At 48.7% G+C, this 15781-nt stretch overlaps 1 protein-coding gene across 12 annotated transcripts in view; it reads right to left on the minus strand.

Moving 5' to 3' along the window:
- Nucleotides 1–15781, minus strand: part of LOC6901139 (uncharacterized protein CG43867) — a 143336-nt gene that overhangs the window by 7122 nt on the left and 120433 nt on the right. For 11 of the 12 annotated variants that reach the window (XM_015186888.2, XM_015186885.2, XM_015186890.2 and 8 more), the window contains one exon: nucleotides 160–1681. In XM_015186888.2, coding sequence (XP_015042374.2) covers nucleotides 160–1681 — 1522 coding nt within the window. Of the gene's footprint in view, nucleotides 1–159; nucleotides 1682–11102; nucleotides 11846–15781 lie in introns of those variants that run through there. The other variant, XM_033382106.1, reaches the window with a different exon arrangement.

The following is a 15781-nucleotide window of genomic DNA, read 5'->3' on the forward strand; positions in this document are numbered from 1 at the left end:
CCTGTGTGTATTTGTCTCTGGTGTGACGATACCTACGCTCTACGCGGGGGGTGGCTACTGGGCTACCAGGCTACCAACAAGAGAGTGGCTTAAGGCAGATGCAGACTGTTGGTGCAGGGTCTACTGTGGGGCAGGGTAGCAAACATGTTAGGTACATACCACGCGCCTTGGCGTTCTTGGGGCTTTCGGAGCCACTGCGCTTCGCGGGACTGAGGCTCGAAGAGGTCTTCAGGCTCTTGGAGGGGCTCGAGGCGCTGCCGGAGGTGGAGGTCTCCGTGTTGTCCGTGCTGCTCGAGTTGTGCGAATTGTGGGTGAGCATCACGGCATGGTCCTCCCCATCGCTGGAGTCGTCGCTCGAGTCCCCAGTGAAGGGCATCGAGCGGATCTGGGAAGCCCGTCCCTTGACCGTTGCGTACACGGGCACCGAAATATCACAGAAGCCGCCGCTGGCGGTTTGTTGCTGCCGCGTTGGCGGCAGCGGAGTGCCCGGTGTGCCGCTGCCTCCCACTGTTCCATTGCCGTCGCCAGTTGCCGTGCCCGTGCTCGTGGCCGTGCCATGTCTGTGCCCGTGTCCGTGTCCCACATGGCCATGACCGTGTGTCCCATGTCGGGACCTTCCATTCGACAGGGTATTGTTGGCGGCTGCATCTGGCTCGTGACTGACGGTGCTCTCGGCTGTGCTGGTGCCTGTGCCAGGACCTGTGCCGGCCAACCCATCGTTGGCCACCTGGTAGATCTTGGCCTCCCAGCTTGGGAAGCGGTGTAGTGGCGGTGTCGGTGGCCGGGGGACGCCCAGGTCACTGGTGGTGGTGGTGGTGCTGCTGTTACCGCCGCTGGCCATCAGCGCGGGATTGTTCTTCATCCAGGCGGGCAGCTTCTCGCACGAGGGCGTGTAGATCTCCGCGTAGTCGTGGGCCGTGTCCGTGTCGGAGCTATCCGGACGGGGCAGCGATCCCCCTCCCGCCGAAGCAGCGCCTGATCCAATTCCTGTCGAGGGCGCCTTGCTGGAGATGCTGGAGAGGGGTGCCAGGGTGAGGCCGTCGACGGCCGCCACCAGATTGCGCTCGAGCTCCTGCGGCTCCATCGAGAGATTGCGCCGATGCTGGTGGTGGGGATAGGAGCTGGTCAGCGGCCGACTGATGATCTCCTGCGAGGGATCGAGGCTCTCGCTGCGCCTGCGCGTCTCCGCCGATCCGCCGGCAAAGTCCTGCACGTCCAAGCTCAGGCTATTCCGCACGGGTCCGACGATGCTGTGCCGCTGCGACTGGTTCGCGATGTGGTTCTTCAGGAGCTCCAGCTGCTGGTTGCACTTGACGTTCTGCTCGCGCAGCACCTGGTTCTGCTCCTCGAGATCCCGCAGCTTATTGTTCACCCACTCTTTGATCTTGGCCGCCTTCGCCTCGATCTGGCGGGCGTCGTGCAGTCGCAACTGTCGCTGCTCTTCCACCTGGATCTCCAACGAGGTGATGGTCCTCTCAGCTTCGAGCGGTGCTCCTGGGACTCCTGCTCCTGCTGCTGCGGCTGCTGCAGCTGCTGCTGCTGCTGCTCCTCCAGCTGTTGTCGCGCAGGAAGGTGTCTGCTGCTGCTGGTGGTTGGGGGATTGCTGCTGCTGCTGCTGTGGTGGATGTGGCTGTGCTGGAGGCTTGGGCCACTCACTCAACCGCTGCTCCATGGCACGCACCTGTAAACAGAGAGGGGAAGAGGGTGAGTGTGTGAGAGAAATAGGTGGCGCACAGTTCCTGTGAAAGATCTAATCTCTGAATTGGAATCTTCTGATGTGGTTTTTCCCATAGATACATCTGCTATTTCTGCTATTTTCTTCACTTCAGATACATTTTCTCTCACATCTCGCTTGAAAAAGAAAAGATTTCGGGATCCCTGCAGCACTTGTGCCTCGACAAAAACGTCGGCCGTTCCAATACACCAGGCCTCGACAGAAAAGTTGCGAAGAAACTCTTGTTTCCCTGGATTTTTTCCAGTGCAGTGCAATCTCCACTTTCTGTGGAAAAGTTTTGCAGGCGAAAACTTTTCAAAATTAAATTAAATTCACACCGAAGCCACGACAAAGTCGCTTGGCTGCTCCTTTGGCTGGTAAGACGAGTGGCTCTCGGCAGACCCTGGCTCCCTGGCTCCCTGCCGCCCGGGGTCCAATGGCAGTGTCTAATGGTTACACATGACCCCCGTCGTGGGATTAGATGGGGGGAGGAACAGAGGGTGGAGAACAAGCAGCAGAAGGGTTATCCAGGGTTCAATCGCAGAGGGGTTTTGTTTCTCCTGCTTTCTGGGAAGAAGGAGCACTGCAGCTCTCAAGTGTGTAGCCAGAAAACTTGTGTAATTAACGAAGGAATCCATTGGATGCAGACCAAATGGCGACCGTTTAACACTCGCAGTCGTAGTCGCGGTATGAGACCGGGACACGCCATTTCCATTTCCATTCCCGTTGAAGTTCCTGGGATTCCCCTGCACCCGATACGACTGTTTTTATGGTTACACAACAGTTTACAACTGCCACAATAAAATCGAAAGGGGGTGGGTGGAAGCGGGGGAGGTCAGTGTACGGAGGCGACAGGAAAGAACTAACTTAATTTGGCACGAAAGGAAACCAAACTGACAACTAAACAAAGCCGGAAGCCACCACAATTAGAAGGACATGTAGCAGAATGGGGCCCGAAATGGGGTACAAAAGTAGGAGCTGGAGCTGGAGAAGACATCAATATGGAAGGAGAGGCATCAGGCGGAGAAGGTCAAAGAATCAAAGCGGAAGGAAGGCCTTTCCTTCTTTCAAATAAAGCCAGAGTCTAAGAAAGGAGAACACCAGCAGGATTGGGGGGCTGAATCAGTAGAAATAAGAGGAAACAAAAGAGAAACAGAGACAGAGAACGAGAACGAGCCGCTGGATGTGGTGCACAAGTGGTGTACAAAGAAGACCCATGAGGAGGCGGAGGCGGAGGTGGAGGAGGAGGAGGAGGTGTCCCTCCAGGACCTGTCGGCACCTATCCTATCGCATTATTAGTTGGGGTATCTGCCTCGGGTGTCTGGCCACGAAATGGGTCAACTGCTTAATGTGCGCCGTCGTGGGGTCCTTGCCACCGCTTGTGGCATGCGGCTAAAAATAAATAAACCGCCAAAAATAACAACCTCCGGGCATGCTACTGATACTGCTGCTCCTGCTGCTGCCACGCATATAAAATGCCATGTTTATGCCTGTCCTGACACGAGGATGTGCCCCATGCCACCCGTAGCCCCAGAGATACAGAGATACAGAGATACGCGGACTACAGACAGGGAAATGAGTTATGGATAGTCCTCCTCTTTTGGGGGGTGGATAAATCAATCTATATTCAGGGTTTCGTTGGAGGTGGCCACTCCTGCCAGTGAAACACCAAAAGTTGGAGGCAGCCTAAATCGAAGAAAACTAAAGTGGAGAAGGTGAAGAGTAAGGGGAGAAATCCACTGATTATAAGGCGGAACAGCGGAGGAGAGACGAGAGAGGAGAGGGGCGGAATCTTTCTGTTTTGGTAAAGTTGAGCCATCAAATCTGAGTGCGCCCAAAACCGCTTTGGCCAAAACTTCTGCCAAAGGAATAGGGAGTGGCAGGGCCAATGGCTGCTTCAGTAGCCCCAACGGCAGAGTGTGGCAGCAGTGCAAGGTTCAGCTTCTGTCCGCGCTGCACCGCCTGCAGCCTGTGCATCTCCAGCCATAACATGATTCACACGGACGAGTCACACAAGGCATTTAGGCGTGAGAGAAACTTCTTGGCCAAGAGAACAAACAAAGAACCAATCGGAGTCGCTAGACAGGACACACCATTGAAAGGAGAAGGAGGAGCAGAAGACGGGGTGGGATTCCAGAGGACATCAAGGCAGGGAGACGACACTAAGCTGTGACTTTATCTAAATGTGTTTCCCAGACAACGAGCTATGTAGATCCGGGGTAGGATTCGGCTTCCTTGTCCCGTGTTTCGTCCCCCAGCTGCTCCCGTATCCATCCGAGCCCGTAGGAGGCAGCCAAATCCCCAACAAATTCCCTTATTGGATTCCGTGATCTGTGATTGCTTTCGGAGACACCTCCTCCATCCACCCCAGAGATGTGCAATTGATTAAGCTACAGGATATATGTATATGCCATGCCCCCTCTCGAGTGGCAGGTAATAGTGTATTCATATAGAAAACATTTGGCAAACAGCTGCTAAGGATTTGGGTCTGTCGGCTGTCGGTATTGCCCATGAAATTGCCTCTACTTCTAGCGCTACTTCTACCCCTCACACAGATGCCGCTTCGTGTGAAGAAGGACAACAAAACCTGAATACTCTTGCCGACAAAGCATGCAAGGAGGTAATGCAAGGGCACATATTAGAGCCCAATAGGAACACACAGCCCCAACCGGCTATTTGGCTTTGAGTTGAGTTCTGGATAGCACCAACAGCGCAGGGCGTGGATGTTACTTGCCGATGGAAAGTGGCAGATAGGAGGGCTCCAGATACATTTCAGGAAACGTTTACAACAATTTGTAATCATTTATTTTGGTATTCATAAAAATTGTCTGAGATTCGATCAAGCCTTCGCCTCGAGGAGCAGATCTTTTGAGGTGTATTTCATGCGAATGGGAAACGTTCCATTCCACATTCCTCTCTGAATTTGAGCAAAGAATTCCTTTGTTTTGTACAGCTATTAAACTATCAGTTTATCTATCTACCTATTATCGGTTTATCTATCTAACTAGCGTTTTCAAATATATCGTCATATTTCGGCCGTAGATTTGGTCCAAGTCCTGGCTGTTGCTGGCCATTTTCACGTCCTGCCACACAAAGAGAAGCTCGATTTTATTGCAGAATGACATTTTTATGGCTGGCTGGGGGCTGGGGTCTCCGTACCGTGCCACCACAGAGGCACCCCAGCATCCAGCGTTCCCCCTCTCCCCCGCCGCCGAGTCATGCGGCACCAGGATAATGCGACGTCTGCCACTTAACATAAATCTCACATATTCCGTAAGTCCCATCTCCGAATAACGAATCCCCGGCCATAATTTGCCCCAACGCACAATCGGATTATGGGCTCCAAGACGAACTAGAAGACGCAGACGCAGACGCAGACCGTGGATGGAAATGGATGGAATGGTGGGGTGTGGGGTGTGGGGTGTGGGGTATGGGGTATGGGGTATGGCTAAAAGAATCTCAATAAAAGAACAAATTCCAAACGATAAAAAGATGAATGAATGAGTTAGCGAACACTTGAATACGATTTGAATTGAATTTCCACCGACAGCGAGGGAGAGGACGAGAGCGAGAATAGCTCCCCTCTTTTTTTGTAGTTTTTCCGCTCTTTCTCTCTCTCTCTCAATTCCGAAACTTTTCAATGCACTCCGGATTATATACATATACGGTGGACGCCCCTGCTCCACTGGCCCCCTGTCTGTTGTGGGTCTCGTTTTTATTACTAAATGAGCAGACGCAATTAAGTGGGGTCCTAGGGGTGCCAGAGGGGTGCCAGAGGGGGTTGCCATGGAAGAAGGGGTTGCTAAGGGAGGAGGGTTAGCAGATGACTAACGACATCAGAGCCATTATGGGGTCTCTGGCTTTCATATTGTATGTCTGTATGTACAATAAAAAGAGAGGGGGAGAGAGCTCTCTCTAGGATGGGGATGGGGATGGGGATGGGTGCCACTGTGTGGATGACTCAATTGTTTGGTGTTGCTGGCATCTGAAAGGGTTTTCCATGTGGACCTCTCAACCAACCAGTTCCACCCATCATCCCCGATGGATGATTAATCTGTTTATAACGAAGGCAACTACCGTCCCCTGGCCAGGGGAGTCATGGTCCACTACTTTGGATACAACAAGAGCTCTCTGTTGTTGCACAGACTCCTGAAAGATCTCTCTCTTTGTTTTACTCAGGTGATGAAATACTGTCTTCGTCTTGGGATCGACCCTCAGATCAACGCCAATCGAAGGATAGCTTCAGAACGTCTCTAAAATGTCGCCAGAACTAGACGCCAGAGAGTTCTCGGAACTCGGTTTGAAAAGGATCTTAAATATAAGGAACAAGCGTTCTGGGACATGGGATGTTTACATGTATATCTCCCTTTCTTCCAAATCTTTTATGGACATCGAAAGAATGGGTATGGAAAGGTCGTGTCTGCAGTGGGAAAGTCTTCTTGTTGTCTCCCGCTGTATCTGCAACGAACTTGGTTCTTGGCTCAAACAATTTGTTAATATTACTCAAAATGTGCCGCAAATCAAACAAAGTTCCTCCCCCACGCCCCAGTGCCCCATGGGGCACTTCCTCGACTGTGGCCCTGTGGCAGCCACTCATATCTTACGTACGTGTGCGAAGAAAAATACAGGGAAAGCAGATACCTATGTACGTACATATATGTATGTATGTTTGTAATATATTTGCGTTTCTTGTGTGTTTCTTTGACTTTTCCAGAGAGCAAACAGCTTCCCCTGCCAGCAGTCTCTGGCTTTCTGCTGTGTGTTTTCCGACGTTGCACGACGTTTAATTTGGAGTCATGATTCCATTGTTATTTATAGTCAACAAAGCGGCAGCCGCTTGCAGCAGCGGCAGCAAACAGAAGTGGCAGCATCTGAAGCGGCAGCAGAAGATCCACTCAAGAAAACACTCCATAAAACATTGTAACCAGAAGACATCCCTATCCCCCAATACACATACATATACACATACACATACACATACACATACACATACACATACACAAGAGAAGGCACGACCATCCCCATTCCCTTCAAAGGCGGCACGCGCGCCGTCTAGTCTGAGGGGAGCTGCTACTTATCGGGCATGCCCCATGGCCATCCCCTGCTCTCAGAACGGGGATATCTGAGATATCTTCAACTGCAGTCATCGGCACACGCAGAATACCACTCCCATCCATAACAGAGTCGTCAGAACGGAAGGAGACGGACAAATTGATTCGGGCCATTCCCGAATCCCAAAATATCCCAAACACATGTGCTCTTCAGACTTAAATATACCAAAGCTCAAACTGATTTCTATATAACATCGGTTGGTAATAGATGTTTCCTCTAGAAAGAATATCCTTCAAGCAGTAGAACCATAAAGTAGTTCTTCCAGTTCCTTCGATTCTGCTTATAGGAAAAAGGACTGTAGAGTAAATGTAGAGCATCTATGTAGCTCCTGCTCTGGCACTCCCCATAGAAGTCAGAGGAGAAGATTATCTTGGAATGGAATACATCCTTCCTCTAAAGGGTTCAAGGCAGCTTTCTTTCAGATTGCACTGCCCTTGTCCATTATTGGAAACACCCTTATTTAAAATCTGGTGCTCTCTATCTTTTGGTTTGATTTCCTCAATAATTGTTTAATCTTTCCCTATCCCATCGTGGCACCTGGGTTCTATTCGGTAATCCTCTGGAATGGGTTCCTGCCCAGGGGATCCATGGGACAGTGCTCTTCTTTTGCCCTCTCTCGCTATTCCCCCTGGCTGCTGGGTGTTCCCTCCTTGCTGTGAATGATTTTCCCATTACAGTCAGTGTCAATATTTGCAGCATGTTTTGGCAGCTTTGAAATTGAAAAATTGTGCATGTTTTGCATTACCCGTCGGGAGGGGACGTGGGATAGATGTCAGCTTCATCATTCTGCAGCACCCTGCTCTCACCGTCCATCCTCTCCAGTGTGCTGCCACTGTTATACTGTTCTGTGATGCGGCAACAATTGCAGCAAAAGCGGCACGGATGATGTCTGCGCTCCCTTTAATTACGAGTGGCACTCACTCGTCCTTCGTCTGCATCCCATTTGATGCCTGGCTGCCCCGCACCTCTCCAGTGAAGTGTCTCTTAAGCGAAGTTCCGGTTTAATGCTTTGGATCCATTACTTGGGTATTTTCCCCACAGGTTATATATGATCTCAACTTAGTTTCTAATGGGATCGAAGGGACCTCCCATTCATCTCGCTCTCCTGCCTCCTGGCCAACTGATTTATAATGCAGACACCGTTTGATGTATCCCTTCTCTTGCCCCATAAAATTACCATGCCAAGCCTTTCTCTCTGTCCCGCCTGCGCCCCTCCTGGGCTTAGCCTAATCAGTTTTCTATAAAAAAACAGGAGAAAAAGAAAAGTAGAAACAAAGTTTTCCCCACCATCTGCCAGACAATAAACTAAAACAAAAGTTTCCACGCTTTTGATAAAAGTTTGGGCCTGGCCTCATCCTTTCATCGTTGTATTCTCAGAGCCTCTCTGCTCCTTTCTGGGGTGTCAGTGATGGTCCTGTAGGTTGTAGGGTTCCCTGGGAATATGCAAAGGAGCAGCAGCCCTCCGAGAAGGAGTCTTCTCTTGTGCATTACTGATTCTTCAGTCGAATGAAACTCCTGATGTTGAGCCGAGATCGGAGGAGATTCTGAATCGGGTTACTGGTTGGGGGAGGAGTAGATTGATGGGATATTTCTATACTTGGAATGCAGACTTCCAAAGACCCGTCCATGAATATTTCCTACTTTCAGGATACATACATATACCTGCTGTACCTGCTGTATAGAAAGGATTCCCTTTCTTGACTTTTGCTTCATTTGGAAGGAAAATAAGTTTCTGTAGAAGGAAAGACTCTTTTCCAAGAGGACAACTCTTTTGGGGACTGATTGATGTTGAAGTGTGTTCCCCTCTTCTGCTCCTTTGAATACGTTTTCTCGTGATAGAAGGACACTCTTAAATGGGGAAGCATTCCACAGCTCCCGGATGGCGTCTGCTGTCCCCCGACTCCAGGAAGATCTTCAGCTGCATTCCCGTCTGCACTCCACTGCTCTCCACTCTTTGTGCAGCTCAAGCATCTTTGCCACATTGTCGAGGGGCTGCCACTCGAGCACTTTTCTGCACACAGAAAAGGACAAACAATGTCCAGGAGCTGTCGAGAGCAGCAGCAGGACTCCAGATGGTCCTCGCCGCCGTCGTGTCTGGGATGCCAGTGGAAATAATGGAAAAATGAAAATGTAAAATGCGCTGCGATATTTCCGCGCTGCTCAATAACTTTCCTCATTTTGCTTTCTCTGCTGCCAAACCCCAAACCCCTAACCCAAACCCTAACCCAAACCCAAGCCCAATACCAATCCCAATCCGAAGCCCAATCCAAAAGTCTGGACGTCAGAAAGGGGGAACTGCTGTGGGGCTGTGGCTGTGCCAACTGCTTGCGACATCAAGAAATGGGTTTGGTTCTTCCAGTGGAATTTTTTGGGGGTGTAAATGGTGTTGTTTTTCCGCTCCACTGGCGCTGTGCAGCGACAGGGAGATGCCAGGGGACCTTGCTTCCCATTCTCGATCGAGCTTCGGAACAATGGGCGTTTCTCTGCTCCGCCTTCTCTCTCCATTCTCCACGATTCATTAGCCAGCTGCCAATGGCCAGGAGCCAGGAACAGGAGCGAGCTTTAATTATGGAAACCCCACAAATCTCAAACCCCCAATCGCCGCTTCATATTGCACTTTGTAGCCGACGCGCCGCGCCGTTTGTTGCTGGTTTTTGCAGGGGATACCCTTTCGAAAGGACACCCTGGCAGCAGAGGGCACAGCCATTGCCTTTGCTCTACAAATGTCTGGCTTCCCAACTTCAGCTTCCTGATCACGCGATGCGCTTCAAGGCCGTCATAGAGGGGAATGGATTCCTATATTTATTTCGCTGGGACCTTTAATATCTTCGAGCAGTGTAGTCCAATCTTCGGCTTTTCCAAAAGCCAAAGTTTTCTTTGTAATTTTGTTTTGCTTTTAATTTAGAGAAAAGGCTTTGTTGCAAGTAGCAGACTGCCGGATGGGGCTGGGGGGGGGCAGACAAAAACTCGCTTCGGAAAATGACAAAAAGTGCATTCAAGTGTAAGTCTTCTTCTCCCTTTTCCCTTTTCCCATCTCCTATTCCAACTCCTACTACTAGTCCGTCTGTCTGTTATTCGGAAGAGTTTGGACAGGGGGAAAGGTGTGGGTGGTGATGGCAAAACTTCGGTCTTCGATCAAAACTCGTTAACGTGACCTTTTCCCTGCTCCATTGTCGAACCAATTAAGCGTAAAGACAACAGAATATTCTCCAGCGAACCATTCAGACGGCAGAGACAACAGAGAAATGGAGAAAAGAGTGATAGAAAAGAGAAAAGAGAGAGGGGGAGAGAGGGAGAGAGAGGGAGAGAAGAACTTGTAAGCAATTAAAAACATTTTCTTGCTTCTTCACCGCTTGACACTCGGAACACTCCTCCCCCCTCCTCTCACCACCATCCTCCATCCTCCATCCGCCACTCGCTCCATTCGCTCCAAACCATTGCTCTTCCATAAATATTAGATTTTTATGAAGCATTCGCGACGACTGCTCACAGCTGGGGCTCCCAACACGTAGCCCCAACAGCAGAAGCAGAAGCAGCAGCAGCAGCAGCAGAAGGCAGCCATTGGAAGGGGGGGGAGAAGAGGAAGGAGATGGAGATGGAGATGGGCATCTGAGGGCAAAGGACTGCCTGCCACTACTCGTAGTGGATATTCATCATAAAGAATCCAAGAATATTGCCCTCAACGCGTGTTCCCAGTTCATTATTCGAGCGAGAGATTTCCAGATTTTGAGATTTCTCAAGATGAAAGCAGCGGCAAATGCAACAGATGCGTAGATTAGGTTATATTAATGGTTGCATCTTCCCAAATGTCTAGATATGTAATATTCTAATAATTCAGAGGCAGAGGCAGAGGCAGGTAAAAACGTCATATTTTGAGGATGAAGGCAGAACAAATGAATCGCCCATTCATTATTCGCATCTGTAGCTGAACGCTTGCAGATATCTAAGAGATCTACAATAATGCCTGAAGTGCTAAGAAAACTTTCATTCGGATTGGGCTCTAAAGAATCGTTGCTTCCGATTCAGATATAAATATATGTACACCATAAAGAATTAAGGGATTATCCATCTGTAGTTAAAGAAACCCAATCAAGAGTAAAACCCAAGAGAGATGGAGGATGCAGATTAATAGCACTAGTTTTTAAAAATAAGTAATGGTGATCGCAATGGAGATTCCAGGTTTCTTGAGAGATTTCTTAATTTTATTAAAGGAAAACGAAAGATCCCTCTCTGAATGTAGTTTTTGTATCCCCCCCCCCCTCCCCCGTATACCTACATTTAGGGCATTCTGTGCGTTGGCCCTGCTGCATTGCGAATGTCTCTGTTTTCGCCATTTTTGATGGATTAAACATATGGATGTGTATCCTGTGTCCTGTATCTGAATCACTCACTGCATGGAGAGTCTTATAAGATCGAAAAGGTTCATTGCCACTGCCACTGGGGGTTAACTTCCACTTCCACTTCCACTCCCTATTCACTTTTTCTCACTGTTCTCGGGGTTGGGGGTTGGTTTGGCCGACTATTCACTCGAGGCACCACTCGAAATACTATATTTCGCGAGAGGAGAAACCGGTTTCTGGGCCAGGCAGGCGGTCAGGGTGGGAGGACGAGGACGAGGCGCCTGCTGGCTGATCCTCAACGATAGCGAAGGGTTGGTTTTAGTTTCAGAATTCTTTACTTCTCCTCTGAATCCTTAAAATCCACACCAATATACCACTGAATGGAACCATTGAACACTCAAAAAAATAATGGGAACCCCGTATGGAAATCCACCGACGCGTTTTCAATTAGAATTTCACCGATTTTTCCGATATGAACGTTCTATATTGATATACAGATATATTTGGTAAAATATATGTTCTGGTGGTATCTTTTGTGGGATATTGTCAGTCAGCTATCAACGGACTTTTTGAATTCTGAGCAACACCCGACATATTTCTGTTGTTTCCTTAGCCACGGCCCGAGAACGATTGGACGATTGGGGCGGCAAGGCCGTGCATTTCCCATTTTCCCATACAAAACGTCGCTGGCTGCGTCGCTTGCTTGGCATTCCGGACTCATGTTGCATGTAAGCCTCTGGCAGGGCCAGATATTGTTAGGAGTGGATGTTTTGATACCCTATTTGCTCTAGTGCTTCTCAATGCATGGCAGTGGAACCAAAATGTAATAGCCATAAATAAATAATTCATAATTTATTATAAAATATCGTGTTTGGGGAGTGACTACTTCGCAGACTTGTCTTTTCATGAACGATAATATCCCGAGAGTAGTATAATAATACATCTCACCAAATATCCTTTTTTTCAAGGGTTTTCGAATGTTGCCCACCTCTGCCTGAATGTTGCTGTGGCCAGAGTACATACACACATACATACATATATACAAACTGTATGTTGCCCAGCTATACCTCGTTCACTTACCATGTGGACGCTTTCTAGCAACATGCGGACGATTCGATTCCCAGAAACATTGCTGCGGAAAAGAGAGAGAGAGAGAGAGAGAGAGAGAGAGAGCAAAACGACAAAAGTCGAGAGATGCTCCGTTTGCCTTCTCTCTCGCTCTTTCTGGTCTAGAAAATGTTGCCTAAGCATGTTGCTGGTATCATGTTGCTTGCAGCATTTTGCTGTGCAGGAGGTGGAGTATGGAAGTGTCTTTACCCTGTGCTTTATTTACAGTTAAAATACAAATTTATATCAATTTATTTACAGCTAAATGTGTTTCGCCCATCAAAGTGTACGGGAAATACTGAGAGGATGCATTGCACAGGGCGCTTAAGCACAATGAGGGAAATGGTATTTTAAGAACCTCAGTGGCTCATTCGATATGGTTGGAAATTCTTTAAAAACTGTAATTATTGGTACTATTAGTAACGTATTTTGCAATTAATTTACAAACCGCCTTGCCAGAAGTCGACCAATGGCACTGCAATCCCACAAGCTACAGAAATATTTGAAATAATACATGATTCGGGTGAATTGGATCCACTGGCGGCACACACACTTCCCGCTCAACTTATTACAGTTTTGCAAACATAAATACATATGTGTGTATGTATGTACATACATATATACACACTAATTACTAATTATTTGTATTAACCTTGTAGAGCGAAGGACCGTTCCACACAACATACATGTGTATGTACATATGTATCTATATTTAACAGATTCATGTAGTACATACATACATACGTATGTTATTTGCCTTTTAAAGCACAATATATTATTTCTATGTTGTATAAACAACCGCTCTTGTTTGGTAGCTTCTTCAAGGGTGTCTACAACTCGACCTTTCTTTCAGTTTGGTTTTTTTTGTTTTAATAGGAAAAGCAAACAAATTAATCTATGTTCTGCTCTCAATGTTGTCCCCGTACTCGTGGCTTAGAAGGGGACTTTGATTACACTGAGAGCCGAGGGTTCCGATGGGTTGTATGACTTTCAGGGAGAGGAGAACATCATTCTGCCCCCCCCCCATGAGTCATGCCCCGAGATCCGAGATGGATGAAAGTGCGTGTAATGTGGAGTCCGCCGGATCACAGCCAGAGGCGACGCCTGGGGGGAGAGATGTTACATGTTACATGTCAGATTAGGTCCAGGGTGGGGCGGCGGCGCCACACAATTTATCTCTGTTTCGCCTCCTCCTGCAACAACGATACTACTTTTCTGGATGCTACTTTTTTCCACACATAATAAATGTAACATGTTGCTTCGGCTCCCAGGACTCCACTGCTTCCACTGCCACTGCCACTGCCACTGCCACTGCTGCTGGCTGCCGCTCTGGCTGATTGTTTGCGGTTGGCGTTAACAATTTGCCTGATTAAATGACAGCGAAGCGACAGGGAAGGCAGGAGCAGTATCAGGAGCTAGGGCCCGATGACTCAGTTCCATTGTCATCCGTCAGGGCTCCAGCCGGCGTGAAGAAGACGATGGGGCCACCAGACATGCCAGGATAGAACTTCAGGGCAGACTGAATGGCAGCCAAAACAGAAGGAGGCGACAGTGTATCCCTTTCCCTCTTTCTCTCCATGTCTCGCGGAATAGAGAGGCGGGGGAGTAAAGAACATTAGAACATTGGAAGAACTTTTAAACCTGGAAGATATCAATCAGAGGCGTTGCCTGGTCTCTGCAGATGGGAGGAGAGCTTTCAGGCAAAAGTTCTTGATCAGCTACGTGGCATCCGCAATCCCTTTTGCAATGGAAAGCATCGGTGATGTGCCAGAGGTGCTTTTATCCCTGCCGGCGAGTTGGATGACCGGTGAGCGTGAGCATCATCCTCATCGTCATCATCATCATCCGGATATCTATCACATCATTCACAGCCGGCAGCAGCCGCGAGTCACCGCCGAGAGTCGCGACTTCTTTGGGGCTATTTATAAATATTTATGTGGCCCCCGAATAGTGACTCTCGTGGTCCATCATCGGCTGCGGCGGGCGGCTGCTGCCTCGTCAGAAGAAGAGCAGTCCGCCAAATGATGTCGTCGACTCGCTGATGAGTTTAAAATAAAGAAAGCCAGGGCGGAGAAACCACTTAGATCGGGGAAATGGAGTCAGTCCAATGGAGCGATGGAGATGGAAATGGAGATGGAGACGAGGCCAGAGCAGCGCATAAGGCGCATTACATTTTTCAAATGTGCATCAGAGAAGGCAGACTGCAACTGCAACTGCTGCGGTGACTGGGGCATGGGGCACGGGGCGTGGGGCGTGGGGAATGGGGCATGTGGGCGCCCAAGATGCGGAGGCTTCGACTCCACAGCGAAAGTGGCAAGACCAAAGACGAGGGGCACTACTCCGATGACGGATGCATGCATCATTAATTCAACCAGAAACAATGTTCAAAACAAAAAACACAGAAGCCGAGGTCCAACGCCAACGCTTTGCCACTTCTTGCTGATCTATGAACTCCTACCTCCTCCTCCTCCTCCCCCTCCTCCTCCTTCTCCTGCTTCTCATGCATATTCATAATGCACTCTCTGTTCAGTGGGGATGCAGTGCACACGAATGCGACAGAGTGCATGCCCTTCATTTGTAGTATATTTCCTGTAATAATACGATATCACTGTGAGGTCTGAGGGGACAGTTTAAATAGCTGAAAGTGGAAGGATTTTGACTCAAGCCATTACAGAAGACTAGAAGAATGGAAGGAATTTAAAGAAGGGAACACTATCAGATATCGGGAATAAGAAGTACTCGTACTACAGACGTTAGTTTTAAATTTGTGATTGCATTTGTCTTTTGGCTCGTTTAGGATCTCTTATAAATCTCTCCTGATCTGTAGAATCCACAGTTCTGTTCCTTTGCAGAGGTCTAGTGGACCTTAAGACCTTGATAAATTGTTTGGTAATTGATTTCGAATGTTGCTCGTATTGGGATCTTAATGATTTTGTTTAGATTATGATCATCATAATGAATGGATAGTGAATGAGTGTAGCAGATAGTTAATTTCTCAAAGTAAGGATGTTGCCGTGTAGCTATTGGACTGAGGGTATTCCCGAGTTCATTTGGGTTAAATGGCTTGCTACAGCCAGTGGCAAATGCAATTAATATTGTGGCCCACTTTCGACTGGAGGCGCGGAGCTGCAACTGCATTTCCATATCTTTCTATCTTTGCATCTCTGCATCTGTGTATCTTTTTGTGCCTGGCGCTTCTAATCAATGCTCTACAATGAGATAAATGGCCACTGTCTGGGGGCAGAAGCAGCAGCAGCAGCAGCAGCAGCAGCCAGGAAGCGACCACGTGCTCGGCTTGTGGCTGGGCCATCCATCACCGGGTTGCGGCTGCTGTATCATCCTCATGACGAATGTGATGCCTCACGGATGCGCTGCGGCACCCACGTTAATGGAATCTGCGGCTGCTGCCACAGAGTGGTGTGTGTGTGGCAGGGGCATGATAGGGCGGCCTGTGCATCAGCCACAATCAAAGTGATGACGACGGAATTCAATCAACAGGGTGACCCAC

This window comes from Drosophila pseudoobscura, chromosome X (assembly GCF_009870125.1).
Source record: "Drosophila pseudoobscura strain MV-25-SWS-2005 chromosome X, UCI_Dpse_MV25, whole genome shotgun sequence".
NCBI classification, from domain to species: domain Eukaryota; kingdom Metazoa; phylum Arthropoda; class Insecta; order Diptera; family Drosophilidae; genus Drosophila; species Drosophila pseudoobscura.